Source organism: Argopecten irradians, chromosome 15 (assembly GCF_041381155.1).
Source record: "Argopecten irradians isolate NY chromosome 15, Ai_NY, whole genome shotgun sequence".
NCBI lineage: Eukaryota > Metazoa > Mollusca > Bivalvia > Pectinida > Pectinidae > Argopecten > Argopecten irradians.
Genome location: NC_091148.1, coordinates 29227157 through 29244844, shown reverse-complemented (window position 1 = coordinate 29244844; position 17688 = coordinate 29227157). Strand labels below are relative to the sequence as shown.

The 17688-nt window shown below is 36.5% G+C and overlaps 2 protein-coding genes across 2 annotated transcripts; one reads left to right on the top strand and one right to left on the bottom strand.

Moving 5' to 3' along the window:
• The first annotated feature begins 6080 nt into the window (after positions 1-6080).
• On the top strand, positions 6081-7548 carry LOC138309426 (uncharacterized). The gene has a single exon (XM_069250610.1). The coding sequence runs from the start codon at positions 6118-6120 to the stop codon at positions 7450-7452; it is 1335 nt and encodes a 444-aa protein (XP_069106711.1). The 5' UTR covers positions 6081-6117; the 3' UTR covers positions 7453-7548.
• A 9439-nt stretch (positions 7549-16987) lies between these two features.
• LOC138308756 (uncharacterized) lies at positions 16988-17653 on the bottom strand. Its single transcript, XM_069249779.1, has one exon. It carries the CDS (start codon positions 17651-17653, stop codon positions 16988-16990), a length of 666 nt encoding a protein of 221 aa, XP_069105880.1.
• Positions 17654-17688: the final 35 nt, after the last annotated feature.

The following is a 17688-nucleotide window of genomic DNA, read 5'->3' as shown; positions in this document are numbered from 1 at the left end:
GCACAAGCCACGCATCTGCTTCTACTGTAATGTGAACAATACACTAGGTACTGGCACCATGGTCTCGACTCTCTAAATCGAAATCATGGACACGGGTTGACAGGTTCTGGATAATGTTTAACAAACACAATCACGTACATGTACTGTTTGTATTTATTTATATTTCTTACTCGCGAATCAGGAAGAGCGTCAACTATAACCAATAGATATCACCAAACTGCTGAGAATTACATGTAAAGTGTAGCAGGCTTTATTCTACATAGTAACACGAACGCCTTCTAGCTTCGCGCTATGGCAATAGTTATCATGCATGGTTGTTAATGTTACAAAGTCAAATAAAAACTCGAAATAAATTATGGCAGAACTGCCAAAAATTAGGATGCATGTATTCTCATCTCCATTTGGGTAAAATGAGAAAACACTGCCAAACAAGAAGTCAAGTTATTGTTGTCTATAATTTCATTTAATTCATATTGTACAGTACATTAACAGTCATAGAAACTGTTCAGTATTCGTTCACTTGACTTCATCATGGGGAAGCATTTGATCATATATCCTGGCGAATTTATCATCTCTTAATTTCAGTTTGTATATCATTTATTGACAGGGAGATGTGTACGATAGTCTGGTGTCCTGGCTGGCAGTCGTGGGGCTGACTTATTGGAAGTCTAGTTAACATGTAATACGCCGTGAGATGTATTCATTAACAATAGTTTATTTCGTTATTGTCAAATGACAATGCTCACCTTGGTATCGACTTCATACCTATTGTTAGTCTCAATCACACCTTTCATCACCGATCGGGCCATGCTCTTTCTCTACTATCAAAAACAGTTATCTCTCAGTAGAATGTAGGTGATGTGGTGTGTATAACGCTGAAGGAACAAAGTTATCCATTCACAGACATAGCAATATCATTATAACCAAAGTGATTTTTTTTATAGTTACAAACGTAATTGAAGTTGTTTTCTTTGTAAACGTTAGTTACACCGCTCCGTATATTGTTTAACACGTGTCGAACAACTGTACACAACGTGCTCCTCACCTTTAATAAACAGTATATATCATCTACAGAGATAAGGCCGGCGTCACCAGTCGCTAGAATCCAGAGACACCAGTAGCTGGAATCATCTACAGAAGTGAAGGAGGTGTCACCAGTCGCTGGAATCATCTACAGAAGTGAGACCCGCGTCACCAATCGCTGGAATCATTTACAGAGGTGAGGCCGGCGTCACCGATCGCTGGAATCATCTACAGAAGTGAAGGAGGCGTCACCAGTCGCTAGAATCATCTACAGAAGTGAGACCCGTATCACCAATCGATGGAATCATTTACAGAAGTGAGGCCGGCGTCACAAATCGTTTGAATCATAGTTCTACAGAAGTGAGGCCAGCGTCATCAGTCGTTGGAATCATCTACAGAAGTGAGGCCGGCGGCACGAGTCGTTGGAATCATCTACAGAAGTGAAACCCGCGTTACGAATCGCTGGAATAATTTACAGAGGTGAGGCCGGCGTCAGCAATCGCTGGAATCATCTACAGAAGTGAGGCCGGCGTCAACAGTCGCTGGAATCATCTAGAGAAGTGAGGCCGGCGTCACCAGTCGCTGGAATCATCTGCAGAGGTGAGACCGGCATCACCAGCCGCTAGAATTATCTACAGTAGTGAGGCCGGCGTCACCAGTCGTTGGAATCATCTACAGAAGTGAGACCTGCGTTACCAATCGCTGGAATCATTTACAGAGGTGAGGCCGGCGTCAACAAATCGCTGGACTCATCTTCAGAAGTTAAGGAGGCGTCAACAGTCGTTAGAATCATCTACAGAAGTGAGACCCGCGTCACCAATCGCTGGAATCATCTACAGAGGTTAGGCCGGCGTCAGCAATCGTTTGAATCATAGTTCTACAGAAGCCAGGCCGGCGTCATCAGTCGCTGGAATCATCTACAGAGGTGAAACCGGCGTCATCAGTCGCTGGAATCATCTACAGAGGTGAAACCGGCGTCAACAGTCGCTGGAATCATCTGCAGAAGTGAGGCCGGCGTCACCAGTCGCCGGAAAACGGCGTCACCAGTTGCTGGAATCATCTACAGAGGTGAGGCCGCTAGTCGCTGGAATAATTATAAGGAATCCACAGTACAGGTAAGGCGGGTGTACAGATACAACATCTTATTTGTTAAAATTTCACTCATTTTTACAGGAAGGTAAAAAAAAGGCCATGAGAAATGAATTACCAAATAGAGTATAAAATGTCCAGCCAGATCAGTCATTTGAGAAACTTAAAACATTATATATATATCAAAAATATCAAGTTATCTAGTTAAATCAGTTCTTCACGAATTAAAAGCAGATCTTCACTTATCTAAAATTGTAAAATTGTATCAGTTCTATCGTAAATTTTGCAAGGAGGAGATATATTATCAGTATTATTATTATTGTTGTGATTTAAGAAAACCATGTTAAACATATCACTCCACCAACGGGAGTTATATGAGAATTATGATCTCATTAATTCTTTTTGTTTGGTATTTGTTATCAGTCCCGAGCAAATATAAATATATTATTATTAAACAAAATTAAAACTTAATCTTCGTCTGTACATGTTATATAACGTTGACGCTAACGTGGATTTTAGGTTCGTATTTTGCATAAGAAATTGTAATTAGAGAGAAGAATCAAGGTTGGTGGTTTTGGTTTAGGTTTTGGTAAATAAAATAATTCTTTGTTGAATAGAATAAGTTTCAAATCTCAATAAATGAGTTTCATCTTCTTTGGAGCCTGAATCGCATAAAAATGGGTACAATTAATGTACCCGCATATTTACGCTTAATTGTCGTTCTCAGCAAAAACTTGGTTTTTTTCTTTTGCTTTCCATTTTGTGTATTTTCCTATGTTGACGAGTTCTTGAATTAAAACCATATTACAAAGTAGTCTTGCATTATAATTCCTAAATCGAGACTTTTATCCAGGGTTATTTTACGTGATACTAGTATTATGTATATGTTTTTCCTATTTTCCATACATTGAATAATCTGTTTCATGTCTTGCATTTTAGCAAGCTGTTTTATAAAATCATGTATGATGGAAATTAAAAGTGCATTCTGTCGTACTCCTCGTTATCCCGGCCCCCATTTTCTCATTCTCTCTTTCATTTGTTTTCCCTTTTTAGCTGTCATGATACTCTTCATAGCATACCTGCCCTGTATAAGGCCAACATGGACACGACAGACCTAATCTTATACATAGAGTACTAAAATATAGCCATCATATTACAACGTTAATAAGGCGATATTCGAGTTACGTTAACATAACCCAGTTGACAAACACTTATTAATTTACGAACACATCACCATTGAAATGCATCACAAAAGATAAGGAAAACAATGTAATGCAACCACGTAATGCAATCCCGGCAACCACGGTAGCCCCGTTTGCCCGAAACGTGGTGCGCCGTGGAATTTTGACTATTTTTTGTGTCGCCTGCAACGCAAGGGCGACACTTAGGTATCACTATGTCGGCGTCGGTGTAAGCGTCGTCGGTGTCGGTGTCGGCGTTGTCGGCGTCGGCGTCGGCGTCCGGGAAAGGGTTTCCGTGCGATAACTTAATTATTTGTTCTCCGATTTCAGCCAAATTTGGTATATTGCTTTATATCAATGAAATCTCAGGTGAGTTCGATAATGGTAAAAATCGGTCAATATTTGCAAGAGTAACGGGACTTTAAATTTGTCAAAACAGATAAATCCATGGTTTCCGATTGATGACTTTAGTATTTATTATCCGATTTCAACCAAATTTGGTGTAATGCTTACTATCAATTAGATCTTAGATGGGTTCGATACCGGTCAAAATCCATCAATATTTGCAAGAGTTACGGGACTTGATAAATTCAATTATTTATCAACAATATTTTCAAATGTAAATAACTATTTTTTGTGATGCTGTGCAGGCGACACATCCACTTCCAAGGAATTCTTAGCGCTTGTTTGTCTTTGTATTCAAGTTGAGCTAGGTCTTTTGCAGCTTTGCCACCGTCTTTTATGGATTACGTGGTGGATCGTGGATACAGGGGAAATGGCTGTTCATGGAGGTTAACGGTACACTACGGCTTTAGCACGGTCTATAAAGGATACCACTATGTTCTTTCTATGCCTGTTACGATCTGATGAGGTCTGCTACGTTTTGCACGTTTTGATCAAGCTCCGATACTCCGATTCATGGTCCGTCAAGGCTTACTGAGGATGAAAGTCTGATGCCGGGTCTTTTTAGAGCAAATGAAACAATATTTAATGCCTAAAATTTCATTTAGAACACATTTTTATTTTAAAATGTTAAAGTGAACAGTCGGGCAAGGATGGCTAAAATTGGTTAAAATGGTGTGAATATATCCAGTATTATTTCTTATGAAATAGAAAAATAAAATCTCTCGTCAAAATCTGTCTGCGTACGAAGAAATTAATTTAAAGTATGGGAATTCTAAAACGTCCTCCCGGCTCACTATGTCTGTGGTTACCTTTCCACGCAGCCTCGCTTTCAATGCTTTCAACTTTTCTTTACTTTAATGAACGCATTTAGACTGGTTTTCTGTGCCCGACTATACACTTTAAAGGAAAATAAAATCTACACTATATTTGGTATAAATGTACAATTATTATATATTTTATATATTGTATAGCAGCTTAGTAACGCAAGAGGCAGCAAATATTCAACCGCTCAACAGTTACTATTCCAGAACTCCCAATAGAATTGCCAATGCCTTCCTACTGCTCGAGACTTCTTCAATGAGATCATCGAAAAAATTACCCCAGACATCGAGATATATGAAATAATGTACTATTCTTCAATCTGACATAGACTTTGCCTACCATTGTTTGAGGGTTTGAGAAGAAAACAACCTATGACATGTTTTCAGATATGTTTCTATTTGAATTATTTCTATTGGACCAAAAGAACTTTTTTGCTGATTCTTGCTATTAATGCACCATATTATCGTGCAAATGCATGTAGAAGCCATTTTGATTCTATTATTGGATACGAATAGGTCATAATGGTGTTGCTCATTGTTGAATGCTCAACATTAACACCAATATGGAGAATTACAATAAAACCGTCATTAAAGATTTCAACAGTTTAATATCGCCAAGTGTATCTACGCAAATACGTTTTTTTCTGTAATGGTTCTCACTAAATCTGCCTTTTGTAATAATATCTTTGGTTTAATTTGATGGTTAAAATGTGTTTGATAACGACTACTTCTATTTATTAATACAAGTAATTCTAAGAAGTATCAAATATGTACCAGGCCGGGCAATGATACTCCATCATGTAATGCTTGCAACGTAAGACCGTAATAGGACGCAACACGCCGTATCACGCCGGGCTTTCAACCGCTACAAGCCGTGATGAGCCTTGACAGAACGCATCGAAACGGCTATCATCACCTTGGCTTGCCGTGAAAAGCATGACAAACCGGGACAAGCCGGAACAAAACGTGCAGCCAATCTGCATCAACCTTGATAAAACGTGGAAAAAATATAACAGAACGTCAAAAAACTTGAAATCGCCGTGAAATTCCGGAGAACGTGCTTGCTGCCTGTTCCACCACGGACCGTCTTGAAGTATTGTTACGGCCTCATACGCGCTGTTACGTTTTGTTACGTCAATCCCGTTTTATTACGTCCTGTGGCGTTCACCATCTGTACTGTGACTGTTGTGGTAAATTTTCTGACTGTTAAAAGATATGGTATGGCACCCACGGTAAGCACTGCCGCTCACGTTTGTCTATCACGTTCTTCTAAGTTGTCTCACGTTTTCTCGCGGTCACCAATTTTGTCAACGGTGGCCTGAAACGGGGCTGCCGTGACTGCCGAGAACATAGTGTAAACCTAACATTATAAAGGAACTTTTTTTGAGTTTCTGTGATCATTTTACTGTGCAGTAACCTTCTTCGTTTTGTGTTTGACATTTCTCTTTTATTTTAACTTTTAACGTTTTGATTTTTGAAATTGATCTTATTTTGCGTAGTATTACCACATATCATCACACCATACACGACCGTACGGGAGTCTGTCCATACATAACGTTATGACGGTGTCCTCGTTGTCTCTGGCTGTTCGGTTGATCATGTTGTTTTCCTTTTATTTTAGTTACCATTCCCGAGCCATGGACCAGGCTTATAACAGCAGTGACACCGAACAGAACACATTGTCCTCTCTACACTACACTATGTCATGGACTTTATTCTCGGTATCTACTGTGGCCTTTATGGAACATTTCCTCATATTGTTGCTGACGTGTATGAACAAATCTCTCCGGAAGAGGCCGTACGTTCTATCAGTATTACTTTTAAGCAGTAGTGACATTTTACTGAGCTTCGCTCTGTTCTTGATGTCACTGATAATTCTGGTGCCATTACAGCAAACCTGGGTCTGTGGATTCGCGTATTTTCTCACCCAGCTTGGCTTCGTCACATCACTCGCCCATACTCTAATTATATGTACAGAACGATATCTCTGCTCAAGGCCTGTTCCGATGAAGGTGTTTTCTCTACGGAAGAGACAGGTGCTGACTCTAATGATGATGTTGACGTGCTCACTAATTCTCGGTGTGCCTTACTTGTTTACGGTAAAGGAGTCTACAGTCCGACCATGTCTGTTACTGACTCTGTACCAGGACCGACTAGCCTATGCCCTGGTGCCAGTCAGATCTATGACGTTTACGATATGGAGCATCACTATTGGTATTTATGTCATCACTATAAAGAACTTCCGAGGAGTGAGGAGGACAACAGCTCGTGTGGATCGCAATGTAATCGTACACAATTACACGTCGCCTAAAGCTGTGAAGTGGTCGAACAACGATGAGTGTTATTTCGACCAGGGGTTCCCGTCCGGCTCCACCGCAGATATATCTAATGTGGGCGAGAGTAACATATCGTATATTAAAGTAAAGTCGTCAAGTGTTACTTCTACAGACCATCCCATAGTTAGACAGTCACAGGAAACCCAACTCACAACGCTCACGCACGATGTCAGACTACCATATAACGACAGGAATACAACCAACAACTCGGGTATACAATCCCGGAGTAATGGCAAAGACGCAAACCATGGACAAACTACACAAGTAAATAAATCCTCTTCAGTCACTTTTGACAATGCCGGACCATCAGGTGTGAGTCCCTATACCTTCCAGGGATCTGTTATCCGCCCGAGTAACACCAAGCCTCACTCCCATGCCACTGTAGAGGCGTTCTGGGTTGTATCGGTGGTATTTGTTGTGTTCCTGGTATCAATGACTCCACAAGCTGTGGTTGGTCTGGTCATGTTGTTTCACCCTTTGTCACATACCGTGGAATTCGGATGTGCGATATTAGCACTTTCCTCTATAATGACCAATCCCATTATATTTTTGGTTTTACTGAAAGATTTCAGACGAGTCGTTCTGAGACTACAGTAGAGCCAGTCGTTACTGCACTGTGATAGTAACATTTGCCAAGGTCGTTTTATTTCGCCAATTATCCTCGATGTTCCAGAGGTTATTATCACTGTCGTAATATCCACTCCTTGAATATGGCATAGCAAACTTGAAGGCAACAGAAGACATATATAGCTTAGTTCTTTGAGGTACATTAAAAGAGTCGAATAACGGCGTAGTGCGTGGCTATACAAGTTGGGCGTCTCCCTCTCTCTCTCTCTCTCTCTCTCTCTGTAATCGTCAAAGGAAATCTCTGTAGGCCTGTATTTTTTTTCTCTACTGAATTGCCTTCATGTGTACTATGAGATAGGCATAGAACTAGGGTGGATAGAACGACAGTAAAAGTAAGCCCTGAAGTATGGAGGATGCGCACCATAGAATTCGAGACAAACTTTGACCACATCATTGATTACTCCGATTGTCCATTGTCTAGTTACATCAGCGGGTACAGATACATTCGTGTACTTTACTTATTTACCGACATCTATCATTGACTTTCTCTATTACCGTTTAATGTTTCTTTTTTTATATATTGTTAGGTCAAGGAGACCTTTTGCGATACTCTTTTGTCGTCTGTCGCCCGTCGTTCGTCATTCGTAAACATTTCCTTGTAAACACAATAAGAATAATATGAACTGAGCGTACTACATTACAGTTGTGTTAGAACGAATATACGTACCCGGCCTATTACACCTTTCGGCCGGGTACGAATTGGTCCTATGTGTCGTAGTGGAGCACTGCCTTCGAAAATCAATCGGGCAGTTTTCTATACTTTTTTGTAGGTTTCCAATTATTTTATGCGTATACATGCATTTACATATTATCTTTGTTCAAAACAAACATAACTGCCAATCTTTAATAACTACCGTACCGTTCACACGACGTCAAATTCACAATTTCTAGACTTGCCGTATAAATTTCCTTCAGAAAGACCTGCGTATGTATTATATAAAAAATAATGCCTTGATGAGAATTTGATATTTTATGTGGTTCAGTTTTATTGCCTAGTAGGTAAGCGATATCGAACAAGTACGATAGAATGCAAACAAACGTTTTATAATGGTTTGAATGTAATAGGCACCAATTGTAGCTCTAAAGACGACACCATTTTCTGTCTAAGTCTTTTGAGCTACGATATTGCAGCTACAGTCGTGTTATGTAGCCTTACAGATGTAAGATCTCAGATATAAAAATCAGATTTTTTCGATTTATTAACTTATAAAAGTATTGCCTTTGCAATAATATTGCTTTTGGATCATGTGGACATGATAATTTGAATAAACAATTGATGAGCTTAATTAAACTTTGCATGTGTCTTATTATCAATAATATCACTGATTTGAATACTGTTTTTTTCGACCTCAATTTACGGAGTTATTGCTCCTTCCAATACCATTGTTATTGGACCTTGTGAACACAATAACTCTGAGTCTTTGTTTGCAGCCTAACATCAGTTGGATTTTTGATGACCGACAATCGGAATTATTTTACTACTAGTAACTAATAGACCTTTTAAACACAATATTCTACTTGAGTAAGTTTTCTGGTCTTAATGAAGCTTGGCTTACAAACTAACAATTATTTGAACATGAGAAATGTCGGACAGTAATAGTATGAGTTATTGCCCTTTGTAATGACGATGTTATTGGACTTTATAACACAATGCCAGTCTTTATACTCCACTTTAAACAGGTCAGATATTGAAAGTATATAAAACGTAATCTAGATTCCTAATAGATGTGAAATATCTAAACATAAAGGGCAGTGTCGAGGAAAATGTATGTTAGTAATAAGAATGACATAGGCAGACCGTGTTGGGTGTGTTGCTCAATGTCTTCGGCTATAAGGTTCCGTGAGATGGCACTATAAAATGTACACAACACGGAACACATAGTTATAGTGATATAGTACTAAAAAATGGCACGAGGTCCACGGGACAGACAGCAAGAATATACCACAGCCTCCCAAAACATATAAACATTCACACACGCCATTACACTACATTAAATGGCCCTGGCTGTTAATAGGACGCTAAGACCAACCAGCCAACAAAGACAACCTATAATAGTTCATGGAATATAATAACAGTGGATTTTCCCCGCATGTCTACCCATCTATTACTATAAACGTTGAAAAAGTCACGAAAATACCTTGCCGCATAATAACAACAAGATGTCATTTTAAGTTCTAAAACGGCAAAGAAATAGTTTATTATAGTTTCCAGTTGGCGATTGCGCGTTAATCCACGTTGCCATTATTTGTTGACCACAATTATCCACCAATCAGATGTGTTAAATCGCATGTCTACACACCATGAGTCGGACAACTGTACCCGTAATTACCGGTGCCATCACTATCGCTATGTTTTCATTATTTACAACCTAAACACATCATTATCGAGGTTAATGCTATCAGTGATATGTAGAACAGTGTCATCACAAACACACACACACCACGTACTGTTCACACGTCTATTTTCGTGACTAATTATTTTTTCTTCCATTTTTCCACGACGACATTGGGAATTAATTTAAAGTAATGAACATAAAACCGACAACGTTATATGTACATAATAAGTAGATAAACCACCAATAGAGTGATAGTACTTGTTAATATAAATTATAGGTAGATTTATAATAAACATACTATTTTTATCTACCATCCATTCTTGATGATTGCTTAAATACAATTTGTATATAATCTTTTTGGATTCTTTTTAGCTTCACACACAGTATCTACAGTGTAGGTATTATGAAGATTAAGTCGCGGATTCCCATAAAAGTTTGCAAACAAATTTATTTCATAACCATATGAAGTTAAAAAATAGTCACATCAATGCTTATAATTATTTTTTCAGGCTACTTGATAACATAAAGTACGTTTAAACGTACAATTCTTTTGATTTTCCAATGGATTATTTTTTCTGAATCAATACGCAACGTCGACGTCTATATTGTGACGTCATGATAACGTCGGATTTTCGCGCCATTCTCGGATTTTTTCTTCATAGTATATGAAGAAAAAGAATTTGCCAATCAGAGTGTTTGATTTAGTATGAAAACAAATGAAATTTAATTATATGTCCTTGTTTTCTGAAATATATCTTCTATATCAACGTATAAATACATCTCTTTATGATTTTTTTGTTCTAAAGTTATGTTATATACTGTACGTATGTCTCTTATGATCTCCTCTACTGTTTTGTTTTATCTTAAACCTAGCGTGAATGAATGAGAGAATGTCACAGTGAGTAAATGAGAGTAAAATAAATTACAAAAATTATGGAATCTTAATTTTGTTGTGAAATATATGCATGAGTGCATGTAATTATATTGATTTTTCTGTAATGATGGAATGATATTGTAATTATATTGATTTTTCTGTAATGATGGAATGATATTGTAATTATATTGATTTTTCTGTAATGATGGAAAAATAAAACAACAACATAAATAAATATTTTTCAAGATGAGATAAATACAATGAAAGAATGAAATAATAGAATTCCTAATAATTCAGCAAAAATTAATGGATTGTATTTTTAGGGTTACAAGAAGAATTCCTAATAATTCAACAAAAATGAATGGGATGTATTTTTTGGTTTACAAGAAGACACAAATCATTAAATTATTAATTGGGATCACTATACAAAGAATTGCTTTATTTTTTGTTACGAAAACACTTTGGCATGTGTTTGGGTGAAGACTCTAATATCGGTAATGAAAAGAACAACGCGAGGATGAACATTGGGGGAAGTTATGTATCCAGAAATCTCCGTATGTACCTCGATTCTTACATTTCTAATACAAGTCACTAAGAAAAAAGCAAATAATACCTCACATGGTGCTTCATTATGTTTGTTATATTTAATTCCACAATATTCCTTTTTAATTAAAATTGTTTTACAATTTATAAGAGTCCATCCCGCCAAGTTTTTGAAAAGCATTGTTAAGAAAACAATCGACGTAAGAAATTCTGTCATGGTAGTGGTAAAATTACAAACATCACAAAGTGGTGTGATAACAAACATCACATAGTGGTGAAATTACAAACATCACATAGTGGTGTGATTACAAACATCACATAGTGGTGAAATTACAAACATCACAAAGTGGTGAAATTACAAACATCACAAAGTGGTGAGATTACAAACATCACAAAGTGGTGAGATTACAAACATCACAAAGTGGTGAGATTACAAACATCACAAAGTGGTGAGATTACAAACATCACATAGTGGTGAGATTACAAACATCACATAGTGGTGAGATTACAAACATCACAAAGTGGTGAGATTACAAACATCACAAAGTGGTGTGATAACAAACATCACAAAGTGGTGAGATTACAAACATCACAAAGTGGTGAGATTACAAACATCACAAAGTGGTGAAATTACAAACATCACATAGTGGTGAGATTACAAACATCACAAAGTGGTGTGATTACAAACATCACATAGTGGTGAGATTACAAACATCACAAAGTGGTGAGATTACAAACATCACAAAGTGGTGTGATTACAAACATCACAAAGTGGTGTGATTACAAACATCACAAAGTGGTGAGATTACAAACATCACAAAGTGGTGAGATTACAAACATCACAAAGTGGGTGTGATTACAAACATCACAAAGTGGTGAGATTACAAACATCACATAGTGGTGTGATTACAAACATCACATAGTGATGAGATTACAAACATCACAAAGTGGTGTGATTACAAACATCACATAGTGGTGTGATTACAAACATCACAAAGTGGTGATTATACAAACATCACAAGTGTGGTCACAAGTGGTGGATTACAAACATCACATAGTGGTGAGATTACAAACATCACAAAGTGGTGAGATTACAAACATCACAAAGTGGTGAGATTACAAACATCACAAAGTGGTGTGATTACAAACATCACAAAGTGGTGAGATTACAAACATCACAAAGTGGTGTGAAACATCACAAAGTGGTGAGATTACAAACATCACAAAGTGGTGTGATTACAAACATCACAAAGTGGTGAGATTACAAACATCACAAAGTGGTGTGATTACAAACATCACAAAGTGGTGTGATTACAAACATCACAAAGTGGTGTGATAACAAACATCACAAAGTGGTGTGATTACAAACATCACATAGTGGTGAGATTACAAACATCACAAAGTGGTGAGATTACAAACATCACAAAGTGGTGTGATTACAAACATCACAAAGTGGTGTGATTACAAACATCACAAAGTGGTGAGATTACAAACATCACAAAGTGGTGAGATTACAAACATCACAAAGTGGTGTGATAACAAACATCACAAAGTGGTGAGATTACAAACATCACAAAGTGGTGAGATTACAAACATCACAAAGTGGTGTGATTACAAACATCACAAAGTGGTGAGATTACAAACATCACAAAGTGGTGTTACAAACATCACAAAGTGGTGTGATAACAAACATCACATAGTGGTGAGATTACAAACATCACAAAGTGGTGTGATTACAAACATCACAAAGTGGTGTGATTACAAACATCACAAAGTGGTGTGATTACAAACATCACAAAGTGGTGAGATTACAAACATCACAAAGTGGTGAGATTACAAACATCACAAATGTGGTGAGATTACAAACACAAGTGTGGATTACAAACATCACAAAGTGATGTGATTACAAACATCACATAGTGGTGAGATTACAAACATCACAAAGTGGTGTGATTACAAACATCACAAAGTGGTGTGATTACAAACATCACAAAGTGGTGTGATTACAAACATCACAAAGTGGTGTGATTACAAACATCACAAAGTGGTGAGATTACAAACATCACAAAGTGGTGTGATTACAAACATCACATAGTGGTGAGATTACAAACATCACATAGTGGTCAGATTAAAAATATTGATGAAGGTTTTCTAACTGGTGCTGTATTTATCGACCTTCGAAAAGCTTTTGATACTGTTAATCATGCTGTTCTTTTACATAAACTTAAATCATATGCTGTATCACCTCTTTCATTAAGGTTCTTTGAGTCTTACCTGACAAACATATCACAAGCAGTAAGCTATAAGGATGTCATGTCTGATTTTAAACCTATAGATATTGAAGTACCACAGGGTTCAATACTTGGGCCACTGCTGTTTATTTTGAATATAAATGATTATCCTAAATGTCTTAAACATTCTACTGTAATTATGTATGCCGATGATGCCTCACAAAGTGTGAGAAATAAGTCAGTAGATCTTTTAGAGGCACAGATGAAAGATGATTTACATTGTACAATCAAGTGGATGAGAGAAAACAAACTCAGTCTGAATTTGAACAAAACCCAGTGCATGATGATTGGATCAGCACAGAGGTCATCCAAATGCCGAGAGTTGAATTTAAATATAAATGATTTTCATATTGAATCTGTACATTGTGCAAAACTCCTTGGAGTTTTTGTTGACCGTTGTCTTTCATGGAAAGACCATATTGACTATGTATCAAAGAAAGTCTCAAAAAAGATTGGTGTTCTGAAAAGGCTAAGGCCATTTATGTCAAATGATGTTCTGAAAAAAGTCTACCAAAGTATAGTTTTTCCACAATTCATATATTGCTCTGTTGTTTGGAGTGAGGCCAGTAACAAATCTTATATTCATAAATTGTGCAAGCTACAAAAAAGAGCAGCAAGAGTTTTACTGTTCTGTTTAGAGATATTTTAACACCATCCAAAGTACTTTTTACTCAGTTGAAGTGGCTGCCAATAGAAAACTATTTTATTTTTAGGAAAGCTGTTCTTGCTTACAAAATTTTACATGGGGATACTCCTAGTGTCTTCAGTAACATGTTTACCTAAATGAAGGATGTTAGTATGAGAAATACAAGATCTTCAATTTCAAATAAGTTTTAGATTCCTAATGCTAGAACAAGTTATTTTAAGCATTCATTTGTTTACACTTGTTCCAATTTACTAAATGGATTGAATAATGATATTAGAAATGCTCCCAGTGTTGCTGTTTTTAAACAAAAATATTTAAAGGATGTATTTTCACAATTTTAGTTTTATACTTTCAACCAATATTTTAGAATGCAACCATATTTACATGTTGATATGAATGTATATGCCTTTTTAATTAAGGTATTGTCTGTATTAAACTGTTGTCTGTGATAACTGTATATATTGATGCAGGGCCATATTGTAAATTAGACTTGTCTAAATATGTAACCCTGGTTAAATAAAAGATTTTATTATTATTATTATTATTATTATTGGTGAGATTACAAACATCACATAGTGGTGAGATTACAAACATCACAAAGTGGTGAGATTACAAACATCACAAAGTGGTGAGATTACAAACATCACAAAGTGGTGTGATTACAAACATCACAAAGTGGTGAGATTACAAACATCACAAAGTGGTGAGATTACAAACATCACAAAGTGGTGGATTACAAACATCACAAAGTGGTGAGATTACAAACATCACAAAGTGGTGAGATTACAAACATCACAAAGTGGTGAGATTACAAACATCACAAAGTGGTGAGATTACAAACATCACAAAGTGGTGTGATTACAAACATCACAAAGTGGTGAGATTACAAACATCACAAAGTGGTGAGATTACAAACATCACAAAGTGGTGAGATTACAAACATCACAAAGTGGTGAGATTACAAACATCACAAAGTGGTGAGATTACAAACATCACAAAGTGGTGTGATTACAAACATCACAAAGTGGTGAGATTACAAACATCACAAAGTGGTGAGATTACAAACATCACAAAGTGGTGAGATTACAAACATCACAAAGTGGTGAGATTACAATCATGACATGTTCATTCAGCATTTTGCCCATTTTACGTGCGAGTTTACTAGTAACAGATTTAGGTTTTCGTATATCTCTATTTTCCCAGTTTTATAAAACTGAATTAATTCCATTTCAGCAGATTCCTTAATCTCCTCAAATTATCCTCGTAGCCATGTGTTTTCAGCAACCCTTTTTGCTTTCTAGATTCCCCTTCCTATATTTATAAACAGTTTAAGGGACATCACGACCCATCGGTCTACCGTCATTTGTTCCGTTTTGTTCTAGTTGTTTATAGATCTCATGTGACTTTACATATTACAATGGGATGTTTATTAACTTAACATCTGCTAACCTTCTGTTAAAGTTGCTCCACCGCCAACAGAGCATAAATGATACTCCTCATTTGAACAATAGTTGGTGTTTAGTAGTGTATATTTATGTCTAATTAACACGAAAAATAATATAAAATAATTTATTTTGCCTTTGGTGCATGTGCAAGCAGTACTTCATTCTATATAAGATATAGTGCCACGGAATTTTTTCGGGATGCAATTAATCATTTTTCATATTTTTAACTTGAAGTAAAATCAGAAGCTCAAACTTTTCAATGTTGGTAATGGTGTTAAGTAAGTAACTTTTGTAACTGAAGAAAAATACTTAATCGTCTGCTGCTGAAAAAAATACCATTTGTCAGCAATGGAGCATCTTTAACGTTTTCAATTGATAAATGACTATATATGGTTTAGGCCCCAAATCCACCATTTATTTTTTCAAATTAAGTGTTAAGAAATTAAATTGTTTATTTGAAATATAAAGTTCATCTCCGATTCAATTGTAATGACATTTTTTTTCATTTTAAATCTTAAGTTACAATGTTAACCATCCGAAATATGTATAATTAAGAAATTATATAGAGGATTATTAAAAGATATATGCATAATATACATTATTTGGTTATCATGTATAAAAGAGCAACATACAAAAATGTAAGTCAGTAAGTATTTTATTTGTGCATAATGCGGACTACAAAGCATTCAAATATTCCCAAAATATTCTCGGATCGATGCCAACACAAATCTTTAAAAAAAATATGTACATATGTATGTGCTATTCCATCTGATTCAGAAAGAAGACAATAGTTTATTTACATTAATGTGGTAATATGAAGTTCATAATCACGCCATCGACCAGGAAACCAGGTCATGTAAGTATATCATTACATTCATATACATGAACAAGGGATGTAACATCAAGAAATCCCATAGGGTTATTGGTGTCCACCACGGAATGATCTATGTCAGTTAAAGGAAAGGAAATGATGTTCTTCACTTTTCTCTTCTTTTTCTATTGAAATATTGAATGACGCGGGAAATTTCAGAGCAAGTCTCTTAGCAGTTACTCACTTAAATTGCCACTGCCTGTCATACCTATAGAGCTTGTGTTTTAAAACGCTTATCAGTAGAGCCTAAGACCCAGAAAAATTTACATATGCATTTTGAGGTATTGTGGTAACACACTTCATTTATCATATTCCAAGAAGTTACCTGTTTGCACAACTAGAGGAATCTATGGATGAAATGTGAAAAAGATCCCTTCTGTACTTTCTGAGAAATGGCGCTAGCGGTAATAAGATAAGATAAGATAAGATAAGATTTATTTCCAGTACAGGAACGTGTAAGTTCCTCTTCACCGGACTCAAGGTCCATCATTTACATAATTTAAGGATCACTTCCAGTGATATTTCCTTTGTAGTTGTATACTATGTCCTGATTTTGCCAGTTTTTATCTAATCTATTTTTAAAGGTGTTGATATTAGGCGCTGAGACGACGCTTTCTGGTAGACTGTTCCAAAGTTTGACAGTTCGAATTTTGAAGGCGTTGCTTCGCAGCTGGGTTTTGGCTTGTTGTGGGAAGAGCATTTTCGAGTTTCCTCTGTTACTGTGTCTTTCTGCTACATCCTTCCAGAGTTGTATGAAGGTACATGCTTCTTTGTCGTATATGCCGTTTATCATTTTATAAAGTTCTATCATATCTCCTCTGGCACGTCGGTATGACAATGTTGGGAGCTTCAGTATTCTAAGCCTTTCTGGGTATGTTAGATTGCCCATTCCTGGAAGACTCTTCGTTGCTCTGCGTTGAACAGCTTCTAGTCTGTCGATGTCCTTAACCTTGAACGGGGCCCATACCGAGCTTGCGTAATCCAGTTGTGTTCTTACCAAACTTTTATATAATGGGATGAAAGATTTAGAGTTCATGAAATTGAAAGTTCTTCTAAGTAGGCCAAAAATCTGATTGGCCTTATTTACTTTTTCGCTTATATGGTTATCAAATGTTAGCTCGTTATCAATAGTTACTCCAATATCCTTTTCCTTGTCCGTTTTCATGAGGTTGTTTCCTAGTAATTTATATGTCCCTGTTG

Coding starts and splice junctions, on each gene's coding strand:
- LOC138309426 (XM_069250610.1), top strand. CDS start 6,118: ATGTTGTTTTCCTTTTATTTTAGTTACCATTCCCGAGCCATGGACCAG.
- LOC138308756 (XM_069249779.1), bottom strand. CDS start 17,653: ATGAAAACGGACAAGGAAAAGGATATTGGAGTAACTATTGATAACGAG.